This window comes from Anoplophora glabripennis, unplaced genomic scaffold, assembly GCF_000390285.2.
Source record: "Anoplophora glabripennis isolate ALB-LARVAE unplaced genomic scaffold, Agla_2.0 scaffold242, whole genome shotgun sequence".
NCBI classification, from domain to species: domain Eukaryota; kingdom Metazoa; phylum Arthropoda; class Insecta; order Coleoptera; family Cerambycidae; genus Anoplophora; species Anoplophora glabripennis.
Genome location: NW_019417087.1, coordinates 445,222 through 472,832, shown reverse-complemented (window position 1 = coordinate 472,832; position 27,611 = coordinate 445,222). Strand labels below are relative to the sequence as shown.

Here is a 27,611-nt window from a genome sequence, read left to right as displayed (position 1 = left end):
AAAAATTGTAACAAGCAGAAAAGTTAATGAATTTTATAATTTTTTTTCAATCTACTCTAAAAAATGTAATCTTTTCGGAGAAATAGATATTTTTTTATTTTTGTCACAGAACAAAATTTCGAAAGCGACTTTTCATTCAATAATATCAATCGAATGGCATAGAAAAAAATTGTTTTATAGTGTTAAATCATAAAAATGAACGATTAAAAAATTGACTTGTTATAACTTTTTTATTAAAAATTAAAAAACAAATATTTCTTATACCGCTTATAGCACTCATTAGTCCTGCCACGGGATAAATCGCCATAAACTTGGTTTATCAATTCAAACGTTCCGGTAAAAGTTTTACCAAGTTCAAAATAAAACTTAATATTAGCTCTTTTTTCTATGCTCATTTTTGTACCGATGACACTAACATACTGCCACTTTAGACGCAACAACTCCGCTTCTATTCACCTAAATGTCATGAAATTTTGACAGTACCTCTACCTTTCTGACGCATATAATTGTCAGTAGATGGCGTCACTAGAAATACCTATTTTTGAAAGTCCTAATTATTTGAGAACGCACCTTAGGTTTTAAATACCGGTGAATTGCGTAAATTTCATCTGAATCCGGCCCTGTCCGTTTCCTAATAATTGCAAATATGTGTACAAACTCAAGGCTCAAATAAACAATGGGGCAATTAAAATTAGCAACAATCTAAAAATATAAATATTAGACAGATACTCTCACTTGGTAAAACGCATAAATTCTTTTAGAAGCAGCGGCGGTATCGATACATTTCACTGATATCGCTTTTACAACAATTTTTCTATTAAATAAATACGAAAGTCTAAGCCTTTAAGTGGTTTCACATTCGACCAACCCGAATGATATTACCAATCTCCTTTCTTACGATTGGCGTGTGCTTTTTCATTCCTGTGTTGTTAGAGCGGTGATGCAAGAATGCTCTTGCAATAGTCGTAAAACTAGTATACTATTTACTCAATTTATTTAATCACATTAAGGCGCCATTACACTTTATCTCTGCTTTATGAAACCCTTATCTATACTAATTATTCTCAATTTTTTAATGATTTATTTTACAATACGTTAACAGGTTATTACAATATTTACAAATGTTTCTTCTTTATTTTCTGGAAGAGATATCAGATATGAATATGATACTGTTGACAGTATTTATCATAATTTTGTTTGCTTAATTATAAATTATAATATAGCATAATTTATTTATAATATATTGCGAGTGTGGAGATTTTGATGATTATTCGTTCAGTTATCTCGAGATGTGACGGTGTGCAGTGACCTGTCGCGACATGGCCCAACGACAAGTGAGTTTCGAAAACTGCCAAATATTTATCGAAACGTTAACTAATCTGTGTGTTTGCTTTTGTGTTGGAAAACGCTTAATGATTTACCAGCTTTCCTGCCGGTTGCTCGGTACGAGATAACGCCGTCAGAATTCTGTGGTCAAAGGTGTAGGCAAAGCGATGATAAAAAAATTAGAAAGCTAAACTGGATTAGCTTTATCAACGAATTTCAACAGAGTTAAAAGAATCATCAAAGTTCTGACAAACTATAAATTTCAAAAGTCACACCAAATACTCAAATGGGTTTGTCAATATGTTCCGATATAACTAGAAAGGTCATCGAAATTCTGGAAAAATTAAGCTTTAAAATTTGAAGAATAATTAAGCAACAAACCATGAAATTCTACTAGTACAGATTTGCCAGAATGTTCTTATGGAATTAGAAAGATCATCAAAATTCTAATAAATGAGGATTTAAGAAAGTTAGCCCAATATTATCTCTAGAGACAATTGTATCTGGATTTTCTACTCACCTTTTTAATTACTCTAAATTTCTCTTTTACAGTCAGTTGTAAATACTTGATGAAACTGAAGATTGATTCAGTAAGAAAACCTCTACTATTATATTTACTTGATCATACCAAATTGTTTAACCAAATAGTTTTGAATGAAAACCATGGAATTCTACTGGATCAGATTGGCCAACTTGGGAGTTTGTATTGAATTTTCAACTCACTGTTTTGAATTGCTAATATTTTTACTTTTACAATCAATTGTATATGATAAAATTGAAGAGTGATTCAACAAAAAACTTTTAATTACGTGGAAAATGATCTTACTAAAATTGATTATTATTTTTAGATATCAAACCGTTTTAGAAGTAACATCCAATACTGCTTTCAGAGATAAAAGAACCAAAACTTGGAAATTATACTGGTTTAAATTTGTCTATGTTTCGATAGAAAGACGATTATGATAATACGAGAATTTAAAAAAGTTACACTCCATACTGTCCCATTACTCTCTCTATAGATGAAGAAACTGATTTTAAATTCACTTATTTTTAATTTTTCTAAATTTTTCGTTTGCAATCGATTCTAAATATTATGTAGAATAAGAATTCGAGTTTGCCTATTCTAAAAAACCATTACTGAATTCATGAGAACAACATACATACAAAAAGAACGAAAAATGACCCATATTTTTTCCTGCAAGATTGAAAGTAAGCCCTAAATAAAAAAATCATTCTTTTATTTTTTGTTTATTTGACGATTTTCTACAAAGCTACAACTGCTAATCAAAAAAGTTGAATTTTGCATTAACAAAGGGCGAAAAATAGTAGAAAGTCATATGTATATTTGGAGTAGTTTTTATGTGTGCAAGATTTTGTCGATTGCATAGAAAATTCCCTGGGCAATAAATAATAATTGTTTATAAAGTAAAATGATGAACAATTTAAAAAAAATTCTAAATGGTTATAAAAGTGTAAAAATAAGTATTTTTAGTATTAATCATTATTTATTATGACAACCAGTATCTTTAAAAAATTGTGTGCCCTTTCTAAACCTTAATTTAAACCCACGCTACGCGATAAACTTTTTTAAATTTGCGTAATTAACGATCCTGTCAATCGAAAACCACACTATCAATCGTTGCAAAATTTTTAGGGGAAAATTGGCATATGTTTTACTATTTGTTCACAAAGTTTCATCAATATTTATAAATATTTACTTATTTTAAAAATTGCTCCAAATATATTTATGATTTTCTACTATTTTTCGCCCATCGTTAACGCAAAATTCAACTTTTTTTATTCGTTGTTGTCACTTTATAGAAAATCGTCAAATAAAGAATGACTTTTTTATTTAGGGCTTACTTTCAATGTTACAGGGAAAATATGTCAAAAAACGTTTTTCGTTTCGTTTTTTTTTTATATGTTCGTTGTTCCCCTGAATTTAGCAATGGTTTTTTGGAATAGGCAAACTCGGATTCTTATTCTACATAATATTTGGGATTTTTTTGTACAACAAAATAAATGACTTCAAACACTAACGCCAAAGCCTACTTTTACTACTCTACCACCTGGACTATTTGTGTTCAACGACTTGTCGCATCGGCCGGAGCGTTGAAGATCACTAATTGATCCATTGATCTCTTCAAAATTCAAATCTTGAGTGAATTTTGATAAAATTGAAGAATGATTCAACAAGAAATCTGATTGAATTGAACACACCAAAATTAGTTCTCACTGTTTGGAATTTATTGTTTTATTGTGACGCATTCTAGTTTCTTCTGTTTACTCGAGCATTTTATAACTTCCCAAAAAAAAAAGATAAAGATTAATCACACCACACCAAAGGGATCAGTTTTTTATTGGGCAAAAATATTACCGTATAAACCAGTAATATTTTGCCTCATAAAAAGTAGCCAAATAAAAATCAGTGCTTCTATCAGCGTTCTAAATATAGTTTACGGAATTGTTTTTTTATTTTGTTGCATCTTTGTTGGCAATACTTAAAAAAATTATATTTAAAGGAAAAGAATTATATGACAGTAATTTTCAGCTGGAATTCTTGTATATAGAGTTAAAACGAGGTATCGAGAAGCGATTTTTTAATTGCTGAATCCTGTTTTACCCTTGTTTTTCGACCAAAAAATCTTAAATAATTTACCGACGCAAGTCGAAGCCCGCAAGGGCGCTTTTTCCTTCCAATAAACCGCGTACCGATATTTTTAATTAAAAATCGCTACGTAAAAGTGCGAAAATGATAAAAAGCGATCATAAAAAACGCAACGGCATCGGTCGCGGCGTAACTTCTGAAAAATCTCCTTCATTCACCCCACACCCAGTCGCCCAACGAGATACTCCACACTTACCAAAAATCCCAACAGCCGAAGTTATTTGGTCCGCCGTGGATATACGATTTTTTTTTGTTTTGAACGCCAATAAATTCACTTTGTTATCGCGCACTTGCGCCGAACCGAGCTGCGACCGACGTCGCCTATTTTTCCCTTCGAATTTTGGGGTCAGACCGCACGGGGTACGTCGCAGATTGATCGCCGCAGCCGGAGATATGCAAAAACCTCTACCCTTGTAAGGTATCGGTTTGAATTATTGTTTTAAATATATCACCCCGAATTTCCCCCTTCTGTTCGATTTTATTTTTTACTTTTAATAGCCCCGGATTATAAAACTAAGGGATTCCGGCTGAAAAACGATGAAATATGTCTTAGAAAAGGGATCGTATAATTTTTTACCACTTCTGATTATCATCCATCCCACTTCTGACTGGGGCGGGAGAGGATTATCTTCCGTTTGACAAATGCCACAAAACAATCGGAAAGCGTTTGATGCTTACTTTTTTGCCCGGGCGGGATTTTGCGCAAGGCACTGTTTCAACATCTAACTTTAACAAAAAACTCGCAATTGTTTTTGTAACACACATATTTCCAGATTTAGGAGTTCCGTTGTGGCTCCGTCCTGCTCGTAAAAAGCCTCCGATCTAGCTAGCCATAAAATAAACTCTTTAAACATTACTGGCAATATATAAACACATATTTTTTGAAAAAAAAATATATGACCACTGTAAATAACAATATACTTGTTTCTGTACAAAATGAGGAATGAAATAAGAAGAAGAAACAACATTTAAATGCACTGGAATTCTTAAAATGAATAGAGCGACAGAATAATCAATTTTTGAGAAAATATAAACACATTTTATGGAAATAATCACATCCAATATTGTTTTAAAGTTAAAGAAACTGTATTTTTAACTAACCCTTTTAATTACTCTAATGTTTAACAATCAACTGTAATTGATAAATTTATAGAAAGATTCTGCAAGAAACTTTTGATTGCACTGAAAAAATTATATTGGTTCTTATTTTTAAGTACGATTCTATTTTAGAAGTTACACCAAATACGGTTTTTAGACACAGAAGAACTCAATCTTTATAGATCAAATACTGTGAAATTCTACTGGATCATGTTTCTAAAAATGTTTCGATAAAGTTAGAAAGATCGTCAAAATTCTGATAAAATGTGGGTTTATAAAAGTTACCTCCAATGCTGTTTTAGAAGTTACAGGGAATACTGATTTTAGAGACAAAGGAACTAAATTATTAACTCAATTTTTACACTTCCTTACTTCTTTTTAAGTCAAAACTATGAAATCGACTGGATTAGATTTATAAAAATGTTTCAATATAATTGGAAAGGTTATCAAAACTTTCTACATCGGAATAGCCAATACTATCCTACGCCACTGAATTTAATTAAAAACATACACAATTTACAGAAGACTTGTCGAGAACAAGTGGAATAAAATTGAATATAACTGGTTTTATATGCGAATTTATTGATTGTTTCAAAATCTATCAAAATGCAAACATATTTTCCAACCGCACAGTTCCAGGAGATCAGGCGATATGAAATATCGAGTTAATAGAGCAAAGGGGTTTATTTTACCCCATAAAATTAATCAATTCATCTGTACACCACCTTATAGGGGTTCCGGATTAATATAATGTCTTCATTTTCTAAAGCGATTGATTGATTTTGGTGCTACGTCATCGAAAACTCTAGCTTTGTCTAAATTAATTCGTGTGTGCCAAGATTCGTCAGAAAATTGTATTAAGTTGAGAAATGGGAAGCTATCGATTATATTCCGATATATTTTACGGCTAGACCCTCTAATTGAAACCGTTATACACTGCTCGACAAAAACTATGACCGGGATATACACTGCGCTACCAAACTAAGGTAAATTTTTTTTGTTTCAGATAAACCAGCTTCTGGAGGAAGTTCAGAGGCTACAAGGATGCATAGCCAAGTTACAGGAGTCTTCTATGTCCCAGATTACTAGGCTGGAAGATCAGTTGGAACAGAAGAGACAACACATTTTGAGGCTGGAAACCAGATTGGAATCACAGAAAGACTACGACGAGCTGAAGCGAGAGATCAGGTAATTTTCGATGACGCAAAAGTATTTAAAATTGTTTGGTAATAATTTAAACATGGTTCTTATCTTCTGTTTGAATGGTATTATAATTTATTATATTATTTATAAGAATAGATAGAGGCTGAATTTATATTATTGCTAAATATTTACCGTAATCTGTCGTTTCATTACATACTGTTTGACATCTTCCTTCTCTTTCTGCAGCATATTGAGGTCGGATCTAGCCAACAACCCCGACGGGAAGAACATTGAACTGCTGTTGGAAAAATCGAAGAGCCTGGCGCAGGAAAACAGAGAAAAATCTCCGTCGAGAGAATGTGAAGGTGCGTATAAAAAAAAATGTATCTAATTGGCCTCTACATATGTTTTAGGGTTTTTTTAAATCTATTACAGTAAAGAAGAGTTAAGTTATGATAAAACAAAGTTGCTTATTGTTTAATGGAACACCCTGTATATTATTCCATATTTAAATTTTTCTCGAAGTTCTAAACAAAATTCATATCATGTACCCACTTAAATTAACCGTTTTCGAGATATCGAACTTTGAAAGTAACTTTTTACTACTCTCAAATTTATAAAAGAAAAAGCGTAACAAATTATGCATATTTATTTTGAAAATTACACAAGGTGGAGGATATATATCAGAGTTGATAAAAAATGCATGAAACGAGATAATGTATTTTTTTAATGAATGTCCAGGACAGGAATTTAAATTTTATGAAAAGAATAGTTACGCCAGAATAAAAATAGAGAGGAAACAACCTTTCGATATTTTGCGACCAATTCTTGTAGACTACATTTTTCTGTGACCGCACAGAAAAAGTCAGGCGGGGTCATATCGGGAGACCTAGCTGGCCATTCAATTGCCGCTCTGCGTTCAATCTATTTATCAGGAAAATTTCATCTAGCCATGCTCATGCCCAAAATGTGGAGAAGCCCCGTCATGCTGAAACCACATTTTATTCTGCCTCTAAATTGGATTGTTATTGTTCAGGAATAATCGTCTAAGCTCTAGAATAATATGTTTTTGCAATAGTAATAAATATCATCCAGAGGTTGAATTTCTGTTTATAAAATGACGTGTCCACCAATAATGCCACATCAAACATTTACTTTCTGTGGTCGTTGGGTGGGAACTTCCTCCATCCAATGTGGATTTTGGTCTGACCAATGCCTACAGTTGTGTAGGTTTGCGTGCCCAATTAAACAAAATGTAGATTCGTCAGAAAACAGTATGTGAGTGACAATTTTGATATTTTCGTGTAATTTATCCATAATAACTTCGCAGAACTCGATTCTACGATCATAATTGTCTTCACTCAATTCTTGTGACAAATTAATTTTATATGGATGTAATTTTTCTCGTTTGCAAATTGTTTGAATGAACATCGACTTAGGTTATGATTTAAAAGCTTCTGTAGTGTCGAATTTATTGAATTTTCCACCATATCTAAAATGACGTTTAAACAATCTTCTTCGTTTGCAACGTTTACTGGTCTTCCATTTTTTCGTCGATCTCCAATTTCATGAAAACGCTGCAATGTTTTTGAAATGGTTGATTTAGAAATACGGTCCCGATCGGGATGCAATTCATGAAAAATATCCACAACTTCGTATTCTATCACCATATCCTATGATCATTAAAACTTCAATACGCTCGGTTTCACTTAAACATGCAATTTTTGCGAGAAAATTATTCACACTAAACGTATTTTTGACATGTGTTGTCAAGATAATCTCTATTAGACAAAAGAACGACGCAGCGTTGTTATGGAGCTAGAAACTTTCAAAGGTAACTTGATGAACTATAACTAAACTATAATGGACAAATATTTTTGTATAATTTATAACAAAATGATTTTCAAAGTTCGATATCTCGAAAACGGTTAAGTTTAGGTACATGATGTGCTATATGAATTTTGTTTAGAATTTCAAGAAAAATTGAAAGATGGAATAATATACCTACTGGGTGTTCTGTTAAAGATAAAACAACTTTGTTTCGTCATGACTTTTTGGCTGAACCTGTGTACTAAATTATTTATTGTAATAGATTTTAAAAAACCCTAAAACGTTTGTGTCGAGCTATCTTACTTTACGAGATAATCGACCGTTTCCGTGTATATTAGAGACCCTGTATATAGCATGAATGTTTCCAAACCATATGTAACCTTTTTAATATTCCAACATATTTTAAAATGTTTATTACCTTAAGCAACATATTTATTATTGCCTTGTTTTGTGAAATAGCGTTTTTTATTGTTTTTACTAACAATTGTACGAGGAATTTCGTCACTGTGGGAACCAGTTAATTGTCTTTTTTACGAAATTCGGACTAGTTTCGTGCCACGGCACTTTATCAATTATTTGACCGTTTGAGGAAAGCTGTTGCTGCGCGTTTTACGCCTCTATGAAGATAACCTGGTGATTTTGACGCACAACTTCCTTCTTCACGCTCAGGGCCCCCTAATTTATTTCTATTCTAATTAAAAATACTTATGATTATCGCATTATGTTAACGAATTACTTTTTGGGAATATACGCGGTCACAGTAACAACAATAAGATGTTATCTAAGCCGAGTTAATGCCTTTGGTATATTTAAATTATTATTAAATTATATCCCCGTAAAGACCGTCCTTGTTCAAGCGTGCCTTCTTCGTTTATTCCCAGGCGTTAACTGTATTTTTTAATTCCATTTGCTACTCCGAAAAACTGAACAACTCATTAAAAACCGTATTTGTTTTGTTCGTTGTTGTGTTTGCTGTGGAATTCCGTGTTATTTTTAGAGAATTCGTCTATTAAATCTATTTTCATTCGGGTTTGTCTTCGAGATCATTTCGACTTGAGAATTACTGCAGTTTTATAGATTTCTAAGTTGTGAGACATTTTATACGCGCATTAACACTTAAAATATACCTATAAATTCGCAATAATTAGGCCTCTAAACTTTTATTGTCCATCTTTGTCAAAATACCCTCCGTCGTTATATTCCTCATGTCCACAACTCAATTTGCTCTTGCTTCATTCCTCGCACATTAGACAATACAGAAACCGTAACGCCTTCCTTTTACTATTTTAGAGAACAGTCAAAATGAGAACTTTAAGGAAAATTAGTTGAGCGAAAACCACAGATATACACATATACATCGAGATGCGAAGACTCGAAAATATATATTTTTTAATACCTACTGACTTACCACTCTGATACGATGAAAACATTTTTGGAACCGCTGCTCCGCAGATAGGTCACCATGTCCATTAATTCATTATTATTGATACTGTATTGATGGGCAATTTTAGTATGTTTATTCGCACTTTCTCGCGCACACCACAGGAGGTCTTGTCTTTTCACCAAAAAAAGAAAACAGTTAAATGTAAAAAATTAGAAAAATAAATGACTTCACTTTAAATTTAAACATTTGGTCACTAACAATCTTCACAATAGAATCTTTTAGTGTGACGTCACATGTTTAGGCAACCCGCACGCGCAACAAATTGTCATGGTTGAAATTGACTTGTTTACTATTTACATACAGGGTGGGCCATTAGTGTGAGAAAGTAAAATAACTCCCTTGTTACTCATAATAAAGTTTATATAAAAGTTATACAGAATCAAGAAACCTAAACCACAAAATTAATTTGATGCTTGCCAAATATTACATTTTTTAAACGGAACACCCTGTATATTTTCACTCATTTGGATTTCCCAGAAAATTCTATATATGGTAATATAAACAGTTAATCATTTTAGTATGGGTTGCCAAGTTATGTAGAAAATTCTTCGAATTTTGGAAAAAACATAACCTCGAAGAAGTTGTATTAACTTTCAGTTACTAACACTTGGAGCAAAAATATTTGACAGAGTGCTGTGCGATAATAGCACAGCAAGAATACAATATATTTCTTTCAATTACGCATTATTTAGCAATTTGCTTTTTTTGTATTAATTATATTTAGATATACCATTGTTAGTTTTTGTTTCATGTAATTATTTATTATTAGCTGTATATTAGGAATTGTAATTTAGTTGTTTCCAACGATTTCAGTAACACTATTTGACTTCACTTGATAAGACATTTAAATTTTAAAAAATTGAATTTGTTTGAATTACCTTCATTTTAAAATCGAGTAAAAAATGAAATAAAAGGATATGTTTTTATATTTACTATAAAAAAAAACGATAAAAAAAGGGGACGATACTCCATTGACGTAGTATAAATTTTAATAATTATTATTTTTAACGCCAATTTGCAGTTTCAATAATTTCGATTATTGAAAATAGGTACTTATTATTAATGCATAAACCCTTAAGGAAGTCCTCACCTTCAAATTAAAAAACACACTGACAGCATTAAGCGCTAGGGGTACCACGGGTGTTACAGGATAATACTGCCCTCAGCCGACGTATATCTCTCGATCCAGAGGCATCTGAAAGTACTCCCTCGACCTCGACGTATTAATATCCTTATAACTTACTTAATTACTATAATTATTGTTAAAAACTATTAATATCAAGTTATTTTATATCGCCTTACTTTTACTCTATACATACTTTTAAAAAATTATGAAAAATAATACAATTTCCGACACTGTTTATATTGCAATGTTACACATTTTCGATCAAAAACTTAAAAAATGGCTACCATTCGTTTTAAGTACACTATTGTTTCTCAAACTCTAAAGAATTAGAAAGATAATTAAAATTCTGATAAATCTAAAGCCCTCAAAAGTTACACTCAATACTTTGTTTAGACATAAAGGAACTGAATTTTTATCAAGATCTGTTCATCTAAATTTTATTTTTATTTGACAAAATTAAAGAATTATAAAATAAAAAAATAATAATAAAAGAAACCTGTAATTATTATATATTCAAAGTGTTAATACTTGCTAATATATAAAATTGGTACCTAACGATGATAACGATTTGCAAGTGAAAATATATGTGCCTAATCAATTATTATTATTGTGTAAAAAAATATAAAAAAATACACGTTTATTTTATTTGAACGATATTAGACTAATTAAAATTTTTTTATGGCATCATTTCAAATAAAAATGCTCTTTGATACCAAAAATGTAATCTATTGTTCAATGTTAGTCGGGGCCTGTAGTGCGTAGAGTAGTTGTTTCGCACAATACCATCAGTGAAGAATCTTGTTAAATACCTTTTGCATATCTAAATTTTTGGTATCAATAACATTGTTTGTCTTCATTTGAGAGAATTTAAGGGAAATATTTTGAATTTATTTGATTTAACACCTTCATTTTTCACTGCATCTACCTTCGCACTGTCACTGTCTGTTTCACCAGTAACATGTACCACCCCATTGTAATTCATGAGGATCTTTTCCTTCTTTTCTAGGGGTTGAGCAACTTCAGACGCAACCCCCCACCCTCTCCATCACCCCTCCCAACAACCTCCCGCCCCCCTTCCAAAACGTTGACGCGTTTGGTAGCTTACTGGGCGAAGAAATAGTTTCTTCGTGGCGGAGGAACATTGAGCAAAACAGAGTAATCCCAAAATCACCCTCTACTTCTCTAGATGGTCCCATGAAGAGCACCACCCCCGTGAACGCGGACACCACTGCGGAGAAGAGCTCAGCTTCCACGCCCCAGCCCCCCGAGCCAGTCTGCCATCCCTCGCCCGTGGAGAACCTCGTCAACGGCAATCCGAAGAGTCCACAGGAGGACAACAACAACCACCATGTCAGCAACAATAACATTCCTCTTACAGCTACTATGTGTGCTGTGAACAACTTCCTTAGGAACGAGGATTCCCTAAAGAGTCCCTATCGTTTCGATGAACATAGATCTCCCTTCAAGTTCGCTGAAGACCTGGGGATGGCACCAGGTTCTATGGTGGGAAGACTAGGAGAGAGTCTCATACCCAAAGGCGACCCCATGGAGGCCAAACTGCAGGAGATGCTTAGGTACAACATGGACAAGTACGCATCACAAAACCTAGGTAGGTGATTGGAGATTGAGCTAGGTTTTTTCACTTCTAATACCAAAAGGTAATTGTGATTCCTTCACTTTGTATCCTCTGAAGGGGGAACATTTGGAAGCTTCGTGCAAAGATATCGATAAATTCCGTAATCCCTCTTCCAGACACCCTTCACATAGCAAGGAAGGTGCGGGAACTGCTCTCCATCCACAACATCGGCCAAAGACTCTTCGCCAAGTACGTTCTGGGTCTTTCCCAGGGCACAGTCTCAGAGCTACTATCGAAACCCAAACCTTGGGACAAGTTAACAGAAAAGGGAAGAGATAGCTACCGGAAGATGCATGCATGGGCCTGTGACGACAACGCCATCTTGTTGTTGAAATCTTTGATACCAAAGAAAGGTAGGTCTGTTGGTTTAACTTGTAGGCTGGCTAGATCTAGAGTGATAGATTTTTTAAACAATCGTTACTCAACTAACTGTTATATCTCACCATATATATTTTGTCTAGATGAAAAATACGCTTAATAATATGCAATATTAATAATAGTAACACATTAACGTCAAAGTCCTCTTCTATACTAATATACCTTCGTGGTTTGTGGCGAAAAAAATGTATATAATTTTTATTAAACAATGGTTATATTAATTAAAGTTCCAAAAACAACATACATAAGTATAGGAACAAAAAAGTACAATCTTGACATAAAACACAAACAGTATTTAATAAACGATTATGGAAAACATACAATAACATTTTACAACAAACAAGTGCCAATAAATACACCATATTGATATCTTCCAGTTTTTCAAGTTTATTCAGACCAAGCAATTAATAATTATTAACATTTTTGGTGGACGCCAAAAACAACACTTAACAGTCTGCATATTTCAGACTACTTCGATTTTAATTTAGAAAATTTGGCGTCCACCTAACGCTTCCGGTTATTCGGAAGTTGACGTCATCTTCGTTATTTTAAATGGAACACCCTGTATATCATTGCAATTTTGGATTCTACGTCAATTTTTAGGTGAATTTTCTTAAAGGATTCCTATTCTTAAAGTTAACCGTTTTTGATATATTTAATTATAGTTCTGAACAAATCTCGTATATACTGTTTACTGCTACAAACACAGAGGTAAAATTAGAATTATAATTGCATACAATAATATTTTTATCCAACACTTGTATATAATGATACTATCATTTCTTAGGTTTTAAAGGAATAATGTGGCATATAAGTCATTAGTGAGTTATAAATCATAAGTCACTAGTAAGTTATGACTTATAACCCACCAGTGACTTATAGAAATTATAAAAAGATGTTTGTCTTTTTATGATTTCTATGTTTTGTTTATCTAGTTTTTATTAGAAAACCAATTTGAAACAGTAATAAAAGTCAACAAATAGCCTAAAATGCTAAATGCTACAAACTTACAATCTACCTACTTATTAATATTAACATTAACATTTATGGTAAAGTCATAATTTGATGCCAAAGGATTATTGGAATCATTTTATGATTGTGGTAAATTTATAGAACAGGTTGCCCCTTTGCTTGTGCTTGCTTCAAGCGCCTGCACCCCTTGTATCTTTTTAGCAACATCAAATTTGCTGGAAATTGACTCTTCTATATAATCTTCTGCCACGGTAGATGACTTCCATCCACCGTGGCGTTTGAATGTTGTAATATTCCCTCCAGCAATGGCCAAAAGAGTTGCAAATGCGCGACGCAAGCCATGCCCTGTATATAAATTATAATCTGTCAAGCCCAAAAATCGCGCAATAACATTAGGGATTTTTGATAGCTTATCAACACATTGATGTGTGCTTTTTTCCTTTTGAAAATTGCAAAAGAACCTTTTATGCTGCACATTTTGAGATCTTAGCTTGGAATATTTTCTAATTAATTCAATTGGATTAACACAAAATCCTTGATTTAACACAGCGAAGCTTCTTGGTTTGTTCGTTTTAGTATTTGAAATCATGATGTGGATACACTGCCCTTTGTCCTCTATATTGTCTATGCTTAGATGGGTCAATTCCTCGCAACGGCAAGCGCCAAAAACTCCAAATATCAACGCCACCTAAAAAACAACATATTTAATAAATATAACTCAGTTAAACTATTTAGCGGAACCTACCTTATCCATAAAATAATCTTAGTATAGGGCTTCACGCAAAAATTGTTCGATTTGTTCTCTTTCTAAGACCTTGGGTTTTTTTGGTTGAAAATGTTAGTGCTTAGACATTAGAAATGCCACTAGTCTTCTGAATGAAGAAATTTCAATGTTCTTGTAAACTCTCAAAATTAACTTCAACATGGAATATTTAGTCCACAATGTGGATGGAGCTAATTTCTCACTTAAATTGAAAAAATAAGCCAGCAAGACATCTTCATGTACGCCTTTCACCCCTTCTTTGATTTGCCAATCTTGAAATTCCTTCAGTTCTTTGTTGTATATAGATTTTGATTTCTCCGGAATGATGCCTGCAGTAGCCGCATTAGCTTTTTCTAAAATTTCAGATGGAATTTCCACATTTTCCATTTTTTCTGTCTTGGTTTTAGGATTTCAACGTGATTTCAACTCAAAAAATATTGCTTGTTTACTGACAAACCCTTAATTACAGACACAATTTAGGTTGACACTCGCATCCTTTGTAATATTTAAAAATACATTAATTTCGTTAAATTCATAGACCTTATAAACTACTGGACTCGCCCAACTGTCATTTTCCCTATATAAACGGCAATCGCTCGGACGTGTGCGAGAGAGATGGAGCTAGTAAGGGCTTAAGCTTCGTTCACAGAATTTCGATTGCAGCGCGCTACATTTAATTCAACCAATCAGCTATCGATTCCTTACCTCTTTTTTCTGTTGGGCCGTATTCAAAGACTATAAAAATAATATAGAGACTAAAAGACAAAAAATTTTCATTTTTTCTAGTAGTGTACGTATGTAAAAGGTTTTATTATATTACTGTCCTAATTACAGTACAATATTTGAATTGTTTTAGTTATAATATTCCAAATAGTTTTTATAATGCCTTATTTATGTATTTCTCCATTTATTTTCCTCATATCGTAAACTCGATCTGTTAAAATTACTGTAAGCTCTTCTGACGTAGTTGTTTTGAATATTTCATATTTTCTTGCTTTGCAGAACTGTATAAATTGAAACTATGTCGATGCTTTCTTCGTTCAACATATTATTTGAATAGAATTTTTGTTGGAGCATATTATAAGTACATTTCAGTTAAAACTTTTTCTTTACATTCGGTTTGATGTTAAAAAATAATTTGAAGTGTAACACTTTAAAGCGGCAAAATTTTGACGTTAAAATGACATTTTATTTTGAGGATGGGGGAAATATTATAATCTAATAAGTTATCATCAGAGACAACTGTACTTGGTCGTTATTTTCAGAAAGATGCGAAAAGTATAAACATGTTGGTAACATCATAACTTCTTTCCTACCTATGAAATTTAATTTTTTCTCTACTTAAAACGTCTCTTTACGCAATTTATCGCAGAACACGATTACACCATATTTAGTTTTTACGAATCTTTCACATACACTAACTAAATCGCACAAAAATTCAAGAAATCGATCAATAATGTCAATACATGACATTTACTTCAAAGTTTGTTTACGGCATTTTGTACGGGTTACCCGTATATCATCCTTTGTTTTACCGGTATTTGCCTCAACTAGCTTCATCTGCCTTGCACACATCAGCGCGATTGACCTCTTTTTCTAAGGCCAGTCCATAGTTTATAAGGTCTATGGTTAAATTACTTTTTCTGACATTGACAACTTGAAATTTACTATAATTAAATAATAATAATAATTTACTGTACTTAAATACTTAACGAAATTCTATGAAAGTGTTGGATAAAATTTTGTATGGCACTCGTGTGTTAAGTCATATAAGTTACTTGGGAAAATTGAAAACATTTCCCAGCGTGACATATACCGGAACACACTAGTACCCACAAAACATATAATACAAGAAGGTCGTTTTCTTAATACCAAAATCGAAACACCACTGACATTAAAAGACAACAACTGGCTCCCTCACTGTGTCTGGCCGCCCAATAAAATTGAACTAAAGATAGCCGAGACGATAATGACGATTACTTTATTATCTACCGCCGGTAAAACAGATGCCAATTTGCGCGGGCTTCTAAAAATACATTCTAAGGGTCGTATATGACACTATACTAAAATTATAACTAATTTCAGTAATTAATTAAGAACTTTTTAATCAGGCATAGTATCATCCACAAATTGCAACAAAAATGTTGCAGTTTCTGTGTGATACTATGCAAGATTAAAAAGTTCTTAGTTAATTACTGAAATTAGTTATAATTTTAGCATAGTGTCATACGACCCTAATACTACTTCCTTTTAATATTAAAAAATATATACGATATTACGATTTATAATGGTAAAATCGTATTTTACTCGTTTAAATAAACATAAAAAAAACTGCAAAATTTATAAAACAGTATTTATTAGCAATTTTAATGTGGTTATTAATGTTATAAAGAGGGATAATCCCCTCGATTCCAAATCATTGAGGCTAATTTCTAGCCATGGAATAATGGCGCGGTTATTAATGTTGCATACAAACAAACAATTCTATTCACAAACTTTATATTTTCTGTTAAACCTGTTTTCTAAACACACAAACAAAATGGAAAGTTGACGGAGAAAAAACAATCTTTTAAGAATATGAATGTTTTGACATCATAAATAAATAATAAATATTTTCCTTTTGTGTGTAAACAAACATAACCCTTTTCACTATATTTAATTGGAAAACTCAATTTAATATTTACTTACCTTTTTGCCAAAACTTCCAATATTTTTCTCATACTTACTACAAATACATAATATAATCAAGAAAAACGTCATGCTAAACAAACGTGAGTCGTGAATTTCAGTGTGGAAAAGTTAGTAAAAAATTTAAAGACACTAGATTTTACATAGTGAAAAAACTTGTAACAAACGTAACAAACTTAAAGTTACTTCCTTTTCCTCACCCCGTTCTTCGTGTGTCTGGACAAGCTCCATCCCCTCCCTGTTGCGAATCTGGCAATGCTAGTTGCACAGCCATGCTAGTACCATAAATAACTATTATACTTGTAGTTTGTTGTAACAGTTTTGCGCAAAATAGAGGACCTCATTTTTGACAAGGAATTTTTTTCCATAAAAGAATAAGTCGAATGTGAATTCTGGCATAATTTTTATAAAAATGCAACACTAATCATAACTTTTTTAAGATATAATGTACAGGTTTAAATTGTTTATTCCATGACATATTTCAACTTAATATTTGGTCGAGATGAGAAAAAATTACACGGGTGATCCGATATTTTGTAGATAATACCTTCGTCAGTACCTGATAAAACATAACGTCTTGTATATAAATTTGTGCGTGAATTTTTGTTATTATTAAAAAATTTCTGCTCATCTCGTATATTCCTCAAAAACGGACCACGGTTGGGCCGAGAGGTCGCAACAACCGAATAGTTAGCATTTAAAGTGTTTTGAAAGTGTATAATTAACGCTAATTATACGGAATTTGATGGTTCTGGGAACGAAATTAGACAGTGTATTGTTTTTATCGAAAAAAATATGGGCCCAATTAAATGTATAATAATAAATAATTCATACGCGGCAATTATATCTTAGACCGCGTATTATTACATTTCATGTTAAAAATAATTCGAGATTAGTCGGACTCATGAATCATTTCCTGTCATTCAATAAAATTAAATTGGTTTGGAGAAACGAAATAGCAATTACGGAAAACCAGCCAAATTATATTCTGTCCTGTTCATATGTAAGAAGTAATTTGATCATCCACAGCCTAGAATTGGGTAACGGATGTTTTTATTGTTCTGTTCGGAATTTTATAGCACGTTGCGACAAAAATTACAATCCAAATCTGGTAATTTTCAAAGCGATTGTTAGCGGATTCCCACGAGTTGCAAAATTTCGACCTTATAATAATTTATAATGTGTGCCGAGATTTATTTGTTTTCTCTGATCCCGATTTGCTCTGAAAAGTTCTTAATCTTAATGCAAAGCAGCACGGGTATATAAAATTTATAACAATGGGCAATTAAAGACGAAATTATCGCCGCAATCGAAGAGTTAAAGCCATGTATTTATTAGGAATAGTGATACAGTTAAAAAGTGGATTAACTGATCCACTTTTACCTCATTATCTTCATATAATGTTTGCTCACACATCGTCTTACAATTAGATGGGTAAGAATCGTCGACGAGTTACACGAATATAACGTCAATTTGTAATTACTAATGAACAAACATTTTTACTTGTTCGTAGAAATTAGAAAGAAAAAAATTGATAAAATAATTTAAAACTGATGAAATTGTTTCAAAAGTACAAAAAAGCTAACTCAACTGACTAAAAATTCAGAATTCCATTAAAAAAAAACAACTTTTATATACAGAGTGTCCTGAGAACCAACACAGGGGTGTCCAAAATATGTTAATTTAACCAAACTTACCTATATACAAAGTTACACCCCTGAGGAGTTATTAGCCCTCAAAGTGGGCCCTAAATTTCGAAAAAAATAATATCTCTGCAACACTTTACCGTAGAAGAACCAAATTTGGTACATGATTTAGGTTTATTACTGGTCTTCTTTGACCATGATTTAAAGTTAATTGAAGTACAACAAGGTGTTCATTGGGGATGACTCGCCCCTAAAATTGTGCCGAACTTTTTTTAATTCACCGAATTGAAAAATAGTAAAATTAATTCACAGCACAATTTAATTTTAATTTTTTTTGCTCTTGTTAAATTTTAAAAAACGTTATGGTTTTTAAGAAAAACCGTATTAACTGACAAAATTTTAACAGTGTTCATTAGAAAATAATCAAAAAGTCAGTAATTATGCGCTTCTTTGTGTTTATTAATTCAATCGATTCAATTAATTTTTGGAGGGTAGCAAAATAAAATTGTTATCTTAAAAACCAATAAGTTTTCAAAAAAAAATCATTAGAAAAAAGCTATTACTTTCTATGAGTAAATGCCTATTTAAAATTTTGGCACTTATTTCTAGAACACCCTGTATAAATAAGGCAACTTTGTATTAGCCTATGGGGAGTTCAAACGACCGAAAACTTGTTTCAGTGATATTATAATACTCCCGAAGTCAAAAAGTATACTACCGAGTTAAAAATCGAATTTCGAGCAGATTTAAAGAGTGATCTTTTTTGTGTATGGTTCGAAAGGGACGGTTTTTTTGCAAGCTGTAAATAAAATTGTCAACAAATGTTGATTTCTGTTAAAAAAAAATACTCCTTCCAGTATATGTATAAGAAAAAGCAATGTTAAAACACCCTGTAGAATGTGTTAACTTTATTAAAAGCTTAGAGACTCGATTTTATAAAGAAAATACAGAAAATTTCACATACGATCTTAATTCCGGCGTTTTATAAACAAGAAAACGCACTTTTGGTAAGACAATAATTGGAAAAGAGGAACTGGCGGTCTCTGTTAGCGTATTTCCAAAGTAGAACTCGTAGTACCTCATAGCAATCAGTTTAAAGATGTCATTAATCGGTAACAGCGGTTACATTTCTATTATTATTGGGCAACGCTTAATATGCCCATTTAAACATGTTATATTGCATCGCATTCTATTATATAATGTTAAATTGGTGCAAATACCACTCAAAAATATTGGCCAGTCCGAACCTGGGAGACGAAAAAATCCTAGAAGGACTACGTGGCTATCGCCATATTTTCGACAGTATCCAAACTATAGAAATGTTGAAATAAAAAGATTCCTTTAATATAAAAATCCCAAAACGTACCTACTTTTTCTATTTTGTCGAGAGTTTTGTAAACAGTAATTGTGATTAATTCATGCGTTAGTAGTTTCTTGAAAAAATTCTGCAGGGTGTAATTATGTTTATAGTGCCATACGCGATTGTCTGTATGTTAAACAAGCGTGTAAAGTTCAGAAAACGTAACGATAAACATAAGAGATAAAAATATGCTATTTTTTGCTTGTTCTGAATGTCTTGTCAGCTTGAAAACTGTTTTACACCCTGGAGAAGACTTATGTAATTAGTACAGTGATGAGATATTGTTTCTAACTTGCTTAGATTTTCTAAAATTCTCGACAAAAAACTATAAATTCACTGTAAACTACTCATAGAAACTCCTTTTAATTTATATTGCCGCAATTTAGAAATTATTCATCGGTTTTGTGATTTTTTTTTTAACAAAATGGTGAAAGTGTTAAATATTTTAGGCAAATCTTTGAAAATGGTTAAAAAATGTTCATAATAAAAAAACTATTCAAATTTTACACTGTTAACAATAATTTATATATATGTAGTAACTTTTACTATTACATAACTCCTGAAAATCTGTAAAATACTGTAAATACTGCAAGTTTAACAATTTTTTTTTAGAAATTGTTATGGGGTATGATAGAAAAATATAATCATTACACATAAATTGTATTTAAACAATTATGACGTTAATTAATGACGCAAGCAACATACTTAATTGTATCTGGATTATTATATGTCGAGATAGCGATTACCATTAACTGTTATTGCCTGACAATCCGCATTTTCGAAGAAGATTGGTCCAATCATGAAGCCCAAAATCCAAGTTGTGGGTGCATTTGTTTCGCAACAATCACTCGTAGATTTTGTGAACCCCAAATGCGACAATTTTATAGATGAAAATCTCTGAAGATGATTTTGTTCGAAAAATCAGCATCCACTTACGCTGTAGAGAGCTTCTCGAAATGTCCATTTCTTGACTACAGTACCGAATTGATGTTCCTGTACTCTCAGCAACACTCTCTCGACTGGTTCGATGTTTTGTATTGAATGACTTGTTGAAGGACGTCCGGAATGTCTAATATCACTAATTGATCCAGTCTCCCTGAATTTTTCAATTGATTTCGTCACAGTTGATGAAATTAAATCACTATTTCGACCACATTTTCTAAGAAAATTACGAACTGGAACTGTCAAACCTTCAATATTTTAAAAATGAACAATGAAAATACGTTGTTCTTTAAAGTAGCGTCCCCTCAACTGTCAGCTGTCATGCTCTTTCTTTTCGTTGGCAACACTTAGCGCACAAATGGCGCAAAATTCAAAACTGGTGTGAATTTTGGGACACCCAATACTTTAGTGTTACTATCAAGTAAACTGAGTACTACTTAACTATGGTTTTTGCTTCATTTAAGTGAAGTTGATTGCGCCTCGTGGGATAATATACTTCCCACAGAACAAACTGCGCTTCAAAAAACCATTACAACAGTTTAGGCATCGACGTATTTGTCGCAGTCAAAAATAAATATAGTAATATTTATTGGCCATCGATTGGGGCCGTGAGCTCCCCCCAATACGACTCTATTCCACGTTGTGTGTGGCATAAATCTATGGGAAATCGTTACTTTCCCGATGAATATAAACTTTGTAGCTGTTTCATGGCACCTTCGATTGTATCGGAGCATTATAAAAAAGTTTTTACGGCATTTTCAGTTTTTACACATGCAACACTTAACACGCGAATACTATGATTCAGTTCGATTCGAATTGTTTTTCTATGTACGTACGCCCACTCCGTCCCTCCGATCTGCCTGCCAGATTGCCGTTCTGTCTCGCTCTCTTACATGACGTTTGCCGGCGATTTGTGCCCGGATTTTCTAATTTAAATATTATTGTACGAACATATTCTTTTGAGAACATATAATTTCCACCATGTGCTTATAACAAATCAATGTTTCGCCGTTGGCCAGGGGCGGCTCGTCGTTCTCCTAGCACAACGGTAAACTGAATAATTTTGGGGCATATGACAAGTGACAATCGGCACTTGTGCGGTCCATAGCATTAGTTATTTGTAAAATAAAGTGAAAAGAACGAAATCAGCCATTGCGGCTTTGTTTTTCGATGATTTTCGATGGTCATAACTTGAGCTGTCAAAACTGAGCCGCAGGACATAGGCGTACTCATTATTTATTAAAAAGCAACACATTAAACTGTCTACAATACATCACCATAAACACCAACGGATAGGAATTAATTACGCAACATCCGCACGATAACAAACAACACTATACTAACGTGACGAGAACGTGAAAAGCATTTTGAGGCAGCGGCTTAGTACTCCATTGAATTGCGGCTCTCTCTGACAGCCCAAGTCATAACATCTGTAACTGTTTTTAGATACGATTTGATAATAACTTTTTATCATTCATATATTTTAAGGTCTGACAATTTTCTACAAGAGATGGTTTCTATGAAACTATTATGCGAAAATTTTAATGATAACCTCGGCCTGCTAGTTAAAACATCACTCTTATTATTACGCCACAAATGAATCCAAGCATGCCTACTGAACAACTAGCACACTTCGCAACACACCACTATGGTCCAGGAACCTGAAAAAGTGGCCAAAATACTAAAAGTGCTCCAATTGCTACGAAATATGGTACCTACTCCAAGGTTTTTGGGGTGGCTTATTTCGAATCCGTACTCAAAATTAATAAATTCAAAATGGCGGATCCAAGGTGGCGTACGAAAATGCTGAAGATGCTCTGATTGTGCTGACATTTGGTATCAATAGGTTTTCTGGATCACTGATTTCGAATCTGTATTCAAAATTTAGATATTCAAAATGGCGGATCCAATATGGCGGCCAAAAATGCCAAAGATGCTCCGATTTTGCTGAAATTTGGTAGTGAAAGGTTTTTTGGGTCAGTAATTTCGAATCGGTACTCATAATTAAGAAATTCAAAATGGCGGATTCAATATGGCGTACGAAAATGCTGAAGATGCTCTGATTGTGCTGAAATTTGGTATTAATAGGTTTTCGGAGTCACTGATTTCGAATCCGTACTCAAAATTTTGAAATTCGAAATGGCGGATCCAATATGGCGGCCAAAAATGCTAACGATGCTTCGATTTTGCTGAAATTTGGTAGTGAAAGGTTTTTTGGGTCAGTAATTTCGAATCGGTACTCATAATTAAGAAATTCAAAATGGCGGATTCAATATGGCGTACGAAAATGCTGAAGATGCTCTGATTGTGCTGAAATTTGGTATTAATAGGTTTTCGGAGTCACTGATTTCGAATCCGTACTCAAAATTTTGAAATTCGAAATGACGGATCCAATATGGCGGCCAAAAATGCTAACGATGCTTCGATTTTGCTGAAATTTTGTAGTGAAAGGTTTTTTGGGTCGCTAATTTGGAATCCGTACTCAAAATTCAGAAATTCAAAATGGCGGATCTAATACGACGACTATAAAATTACAAAATGAGATTTTGAACTTAATTGCGTTTACATATGGAAAATTACAGTATTTGCAAATATCACTAAATGAGTTCAAATTAGACATTATAGTTAAGATCTTGATACTTTAAATTGTTTATTAGAAGATGCAGTTGCGGGGAACTGGGAAACGGCACAATTTGTACAAAAACCGAAAAAAAAATAAAAATGGTGCCGCAAGAAATCACAATACTCAAGTCAGGTTTTCGAATTCAAATATCAGTAATACTGATATTACATAGATAATTAACTTCAAAATTCATAAGCTCAATTTTTCAAATGTTCGGAATTTGTGATTTTTATTAGACATGCATTTTCCACTAAAGTATTGTCAATATCGAAACGCCGATTTAGATTCTTATTTAGGACACCCTAAAGTATTTTTCAGAATTTTGTCTGATTTTTTCGAAGCGTTGCTTTTTATTACAAATTAATAGATATTACCTACTACAAATTATTAGAAAGAAAAATAGAAAAATCGTTTTTTTCTACTGTAAATCCAAATAATTAAGTAGTTGAAAGATTTCTTATAATAGTGTCCTGAGTTTTTTTTTATTCGTAATCAGCGACCGGAAAAAACCCCGAGTGCTGATTTTAATGAAAACTAAACATTTTTCTGAAGTATTGACCCACCATATTGGATCAGCCATTTTGCATTTTACAATTTTGACTTCTGCTTCTTAATCAACGACTCAAAATACCCCCGGGTACTAATTAAATCTGACCACCCTGTATATAATTTTATTGTCGGAATGACTCACTTGTCTTACGCACATTAGGGAAATAATGTCGCTTGGTAATTTTTTATTGGAAAGAAACAGTATCTACCATTGCATAAACCGAAGCATTATGCTATTATTCTGCATTATGCTCCTTTAGGGATTCCCGTTTTGTTGTTGTTTGCAACACATGTCTCATTTAAATCTTTATCAGTTAGCCTAACTAAATGTAAATAAAAACGATTGAGGCTTTATATGCTAATAATATCGAGATTAGATTATGCAAAAACCGACCATAACCTCGCGTCACTCGATTTGCATAACGTATTTCTATGATTTCCTGGATATCGCTATTTTCGGATGTGAGTCAAAACGATTTTTTTTTTAGGTGTAGTCTGCGGTTCGCCAACTTAGCTTCCTGTTAAATAAAACAAATGCAACTATTAAATTATCTGCTGAATAAATAATTCGTGTCCCATTATATCCAAAACTTTCGCTGTTACAAGCTAAGTTAGATTGGATATGTGCCAAAATGTAATATCGAAACTATTTAAAATATCCCATATAATGTTGGAACAATAACAGCCAGTTACTTGATTTCGCCAGGGAACAAATGAAAACACATTAAAGTGCTGTTAAAAAGACATAAAAGCCGGTCTTTAAACATCAGTAGTCGAAGTTATGCCGCCCGTGTACGAACGAATCAATCGATGTCTGGAAAGAAGAGAAACCTATCTTCAATCAAGTAACCGGCTAATTAAAATTTAATATCTCATAAGGTGCTACTGATGATGCTTTAATAAACCTAAACCGAAAAACAAAACAAACAAGCGAAAGCATTCACTTTATATTAACTCTACCTTATTTGTATCGAGTGTACTGTTCTGTGAACAGAGAACCTGCTGAAAATCCAACCATATTACCGTTGAAATACGTATTTCATATTACTCAGGTGTGCTATGAGCAAATGTTAAAAATATTAAAAACTCTTTTTATTAAGTTAACGTAACAAGAACATTACACGTTGCCATATTCCTCATCATTTGCTGCCTTATCATCCATATGCTTGGGTAATATGACAATTTGATTCACACAATTTCCCGCAGAAAATGAAATGTTTATTGTTATATTCCTCAACCACTGTTCCAAGCTTAGGTAATATGGCAATTCGTCTCTAGCAAATTTTTCTAGCCTATCTTCTTGGTAATAGAGGCCGATAAATCTAAAATTATATGCAAATATTGTTACCTTTATTCTCAAAGATCAGGTGGATTAAAAGTAAATTTCCATATTACCCCTATACTGTACCTACTTCAAAAGACAAAACAACTCGATCCAGACAAAAGTACTACTCACAATTATCTTTTTTTAATTATTGCCATACGGTTTTTGAAAAACAAAACTCAAATTAAAAATTAGTTACTGCATGTTGTTGTTGCAACGACAGTTATGATCCAAGGGTTAATATGACAATTTGACTGAGTCCAAAATACCATATTACTCCGATTTAATTGTACGGTTATGCAGAATGGAAAAACAACTCGATCCAAAGTAATATATTATTTATAGTGTTTATTTTCTGGAAAAACTGAAATCAAAAAGTGGGAACTATTTGTTGCCATTGTTCCCTAACCGTTGCTGTCATATTACTTCTATCTTCATTTAGCAATATGGTATTTTGCTCACTAGTTAATTCTTGCCTATTTTGTCGAAGATTTAGAACAGTCATGATACTATATACAAATATTGTCCTGCATGAATTACCAAGTCATAAAAATAAATCGCCATATTACCCCTATTTCCTCTGTATTTGCGTTGAGAAGTTAAAACGACTCGATCTATACAGGGTGTCCCGAAATTAATGGGACACAGAGCAAGAGTAGATTCCTTACATCAAAATAATGCGATTAAGCCAAACTTACCTTGGTCCATTTGTGGTTAATAAAAAAGTTACAGGGCGTTAAAGTTGAAATTTTGAATTCGAAATTCTTAAAATTCTTAGAAAGTTTTCAAAGGATTCTTTTGAAAATTTGGATTAGGGGGTTTTCTGGGACGAGAAAAACGAATCCGTACTTAATTTTGCTGTAGACGCTAGAAGGCGTTACGAAATGTACTCTTGGTTGATAAAAACTGGTTATAACTTTTTTATCAGTGTGTGTACGAAAGTTTTAATAGAAAAATATTGTTCTCCTATCTATTTTTCACAAATAACTTAACGTTAACGTAACTTTTTTATTAGCCACAAATGGACCAAGGTAAGTTTGGCTTAATCGCATTATTTTGATGTAAGGAATCTACTCTTGCTCTGTGTCCCATTAATTTCGGGACACCCTGTATACAAATACTATTCATAATTATTTTTTATTATCGCGGCATGGCTTTTAAAAAAAGACACTGTCGCTGTTGCCATATTACTCCATGGATCATAGACAATTTGACTTACTTGCAAATTCAGGTCTATTTTGTCAATTTTTAAGCCCTATAAGTATGCAAATAAAGCATGTATTATCAAAAGTCACGAAATTATAACTTAATTAAAAACAAATTGCCATATTAGGTACCCTATTTACCCTCTACTTATGCCCTGAAGGAAAATTCGGTATTGTTTTTTAATGATTGCCACACGGTTTTTGAAAAACTATCTGAAATAAGCAAATAGGTATTGATATTGTTGCAACAGTCGTTAATTAAAAACAAATTGCCATATTACCCCGATTGACGCCATAAAAGGAAAAACGACTCGTTCCAAGCAGAATATTGTTCACAATTATAGATTTTTTTACTATTTTTAGAAAACAGAAACAAAAACAAAAGTGGAATTTATATTTTGCCATTATTTCATGACCGTTGCTGTCATATTACTCCTATCTTTGAACAATATACATAGAAATTGGACTCATCTGTAAATCCTTGTCTATTTTTTTATAGAAGAAATTTATCGGTTTATAGTACTGTATTGGAACATATAAATCAAAAGCAATAAAACTTGACATATTCCTCCAGTGCATTAAAATTGCACTCGAAACAAATAACTTTTTTAATTGTTGCTCTACCGTTTTTGAAAACAAAATATGAGCTCTGAACCAATCTGCACGTATTACCAAAAATTCTTATTTCTAAATATAGTAAGTTGCTGGTCATCTCTTTTTACACGGAAATAGGACGGAGTAATAGCTATTACGAACTATTGCCATAACTAATGATAATGATAAATGATTCCATGATAGACAATACACATTTTTACGTGATTGTAAAATGAATACGTTTCGGGTTATTCACATCTCCGCTAATGCATTCCCTGTACCGCCAAAGATAGCTC

At 32.7% G+C, this 27,611-nt stretch overlaps 1 protein-coding gene across 4 annotated transcripts in view; it reads left to right on the top strand.

Moving 5' to 3' along the window:
• Positions 1–27,611, top strand: part of LOC108905990 (homeobox protein cut) — a 184,991-nt gene that overhangs the window by 150,023 nt on the left and 7,357 nt on the right. For 3 of the 4 annotated variants that reach the window (XM_018709102.1, XM_018709103.1, XM_018709101.1), the window contains exons 3-6: positions 6,099–6,280; positions 6,482–6,600; positions 11,642–12,244; positions 12,388–12,624. In XM_018709102.1, coding sequence (XP_018564618.1) covers positions 6,099–6,280; positions 6,482–6,600; positions 11,642–12,244; positions 12,388–12,624 — 1,141 coding nt within the window. The remainder of the gene's footprint in view (positions 1–6,098; positions 6,281–6,481; positions 6,601–11,641; positions 12,245–12,387; positions 12,625–27,611) is intronic. The other variant, XM_018709104.1, reaches the window with a different exon arrangement.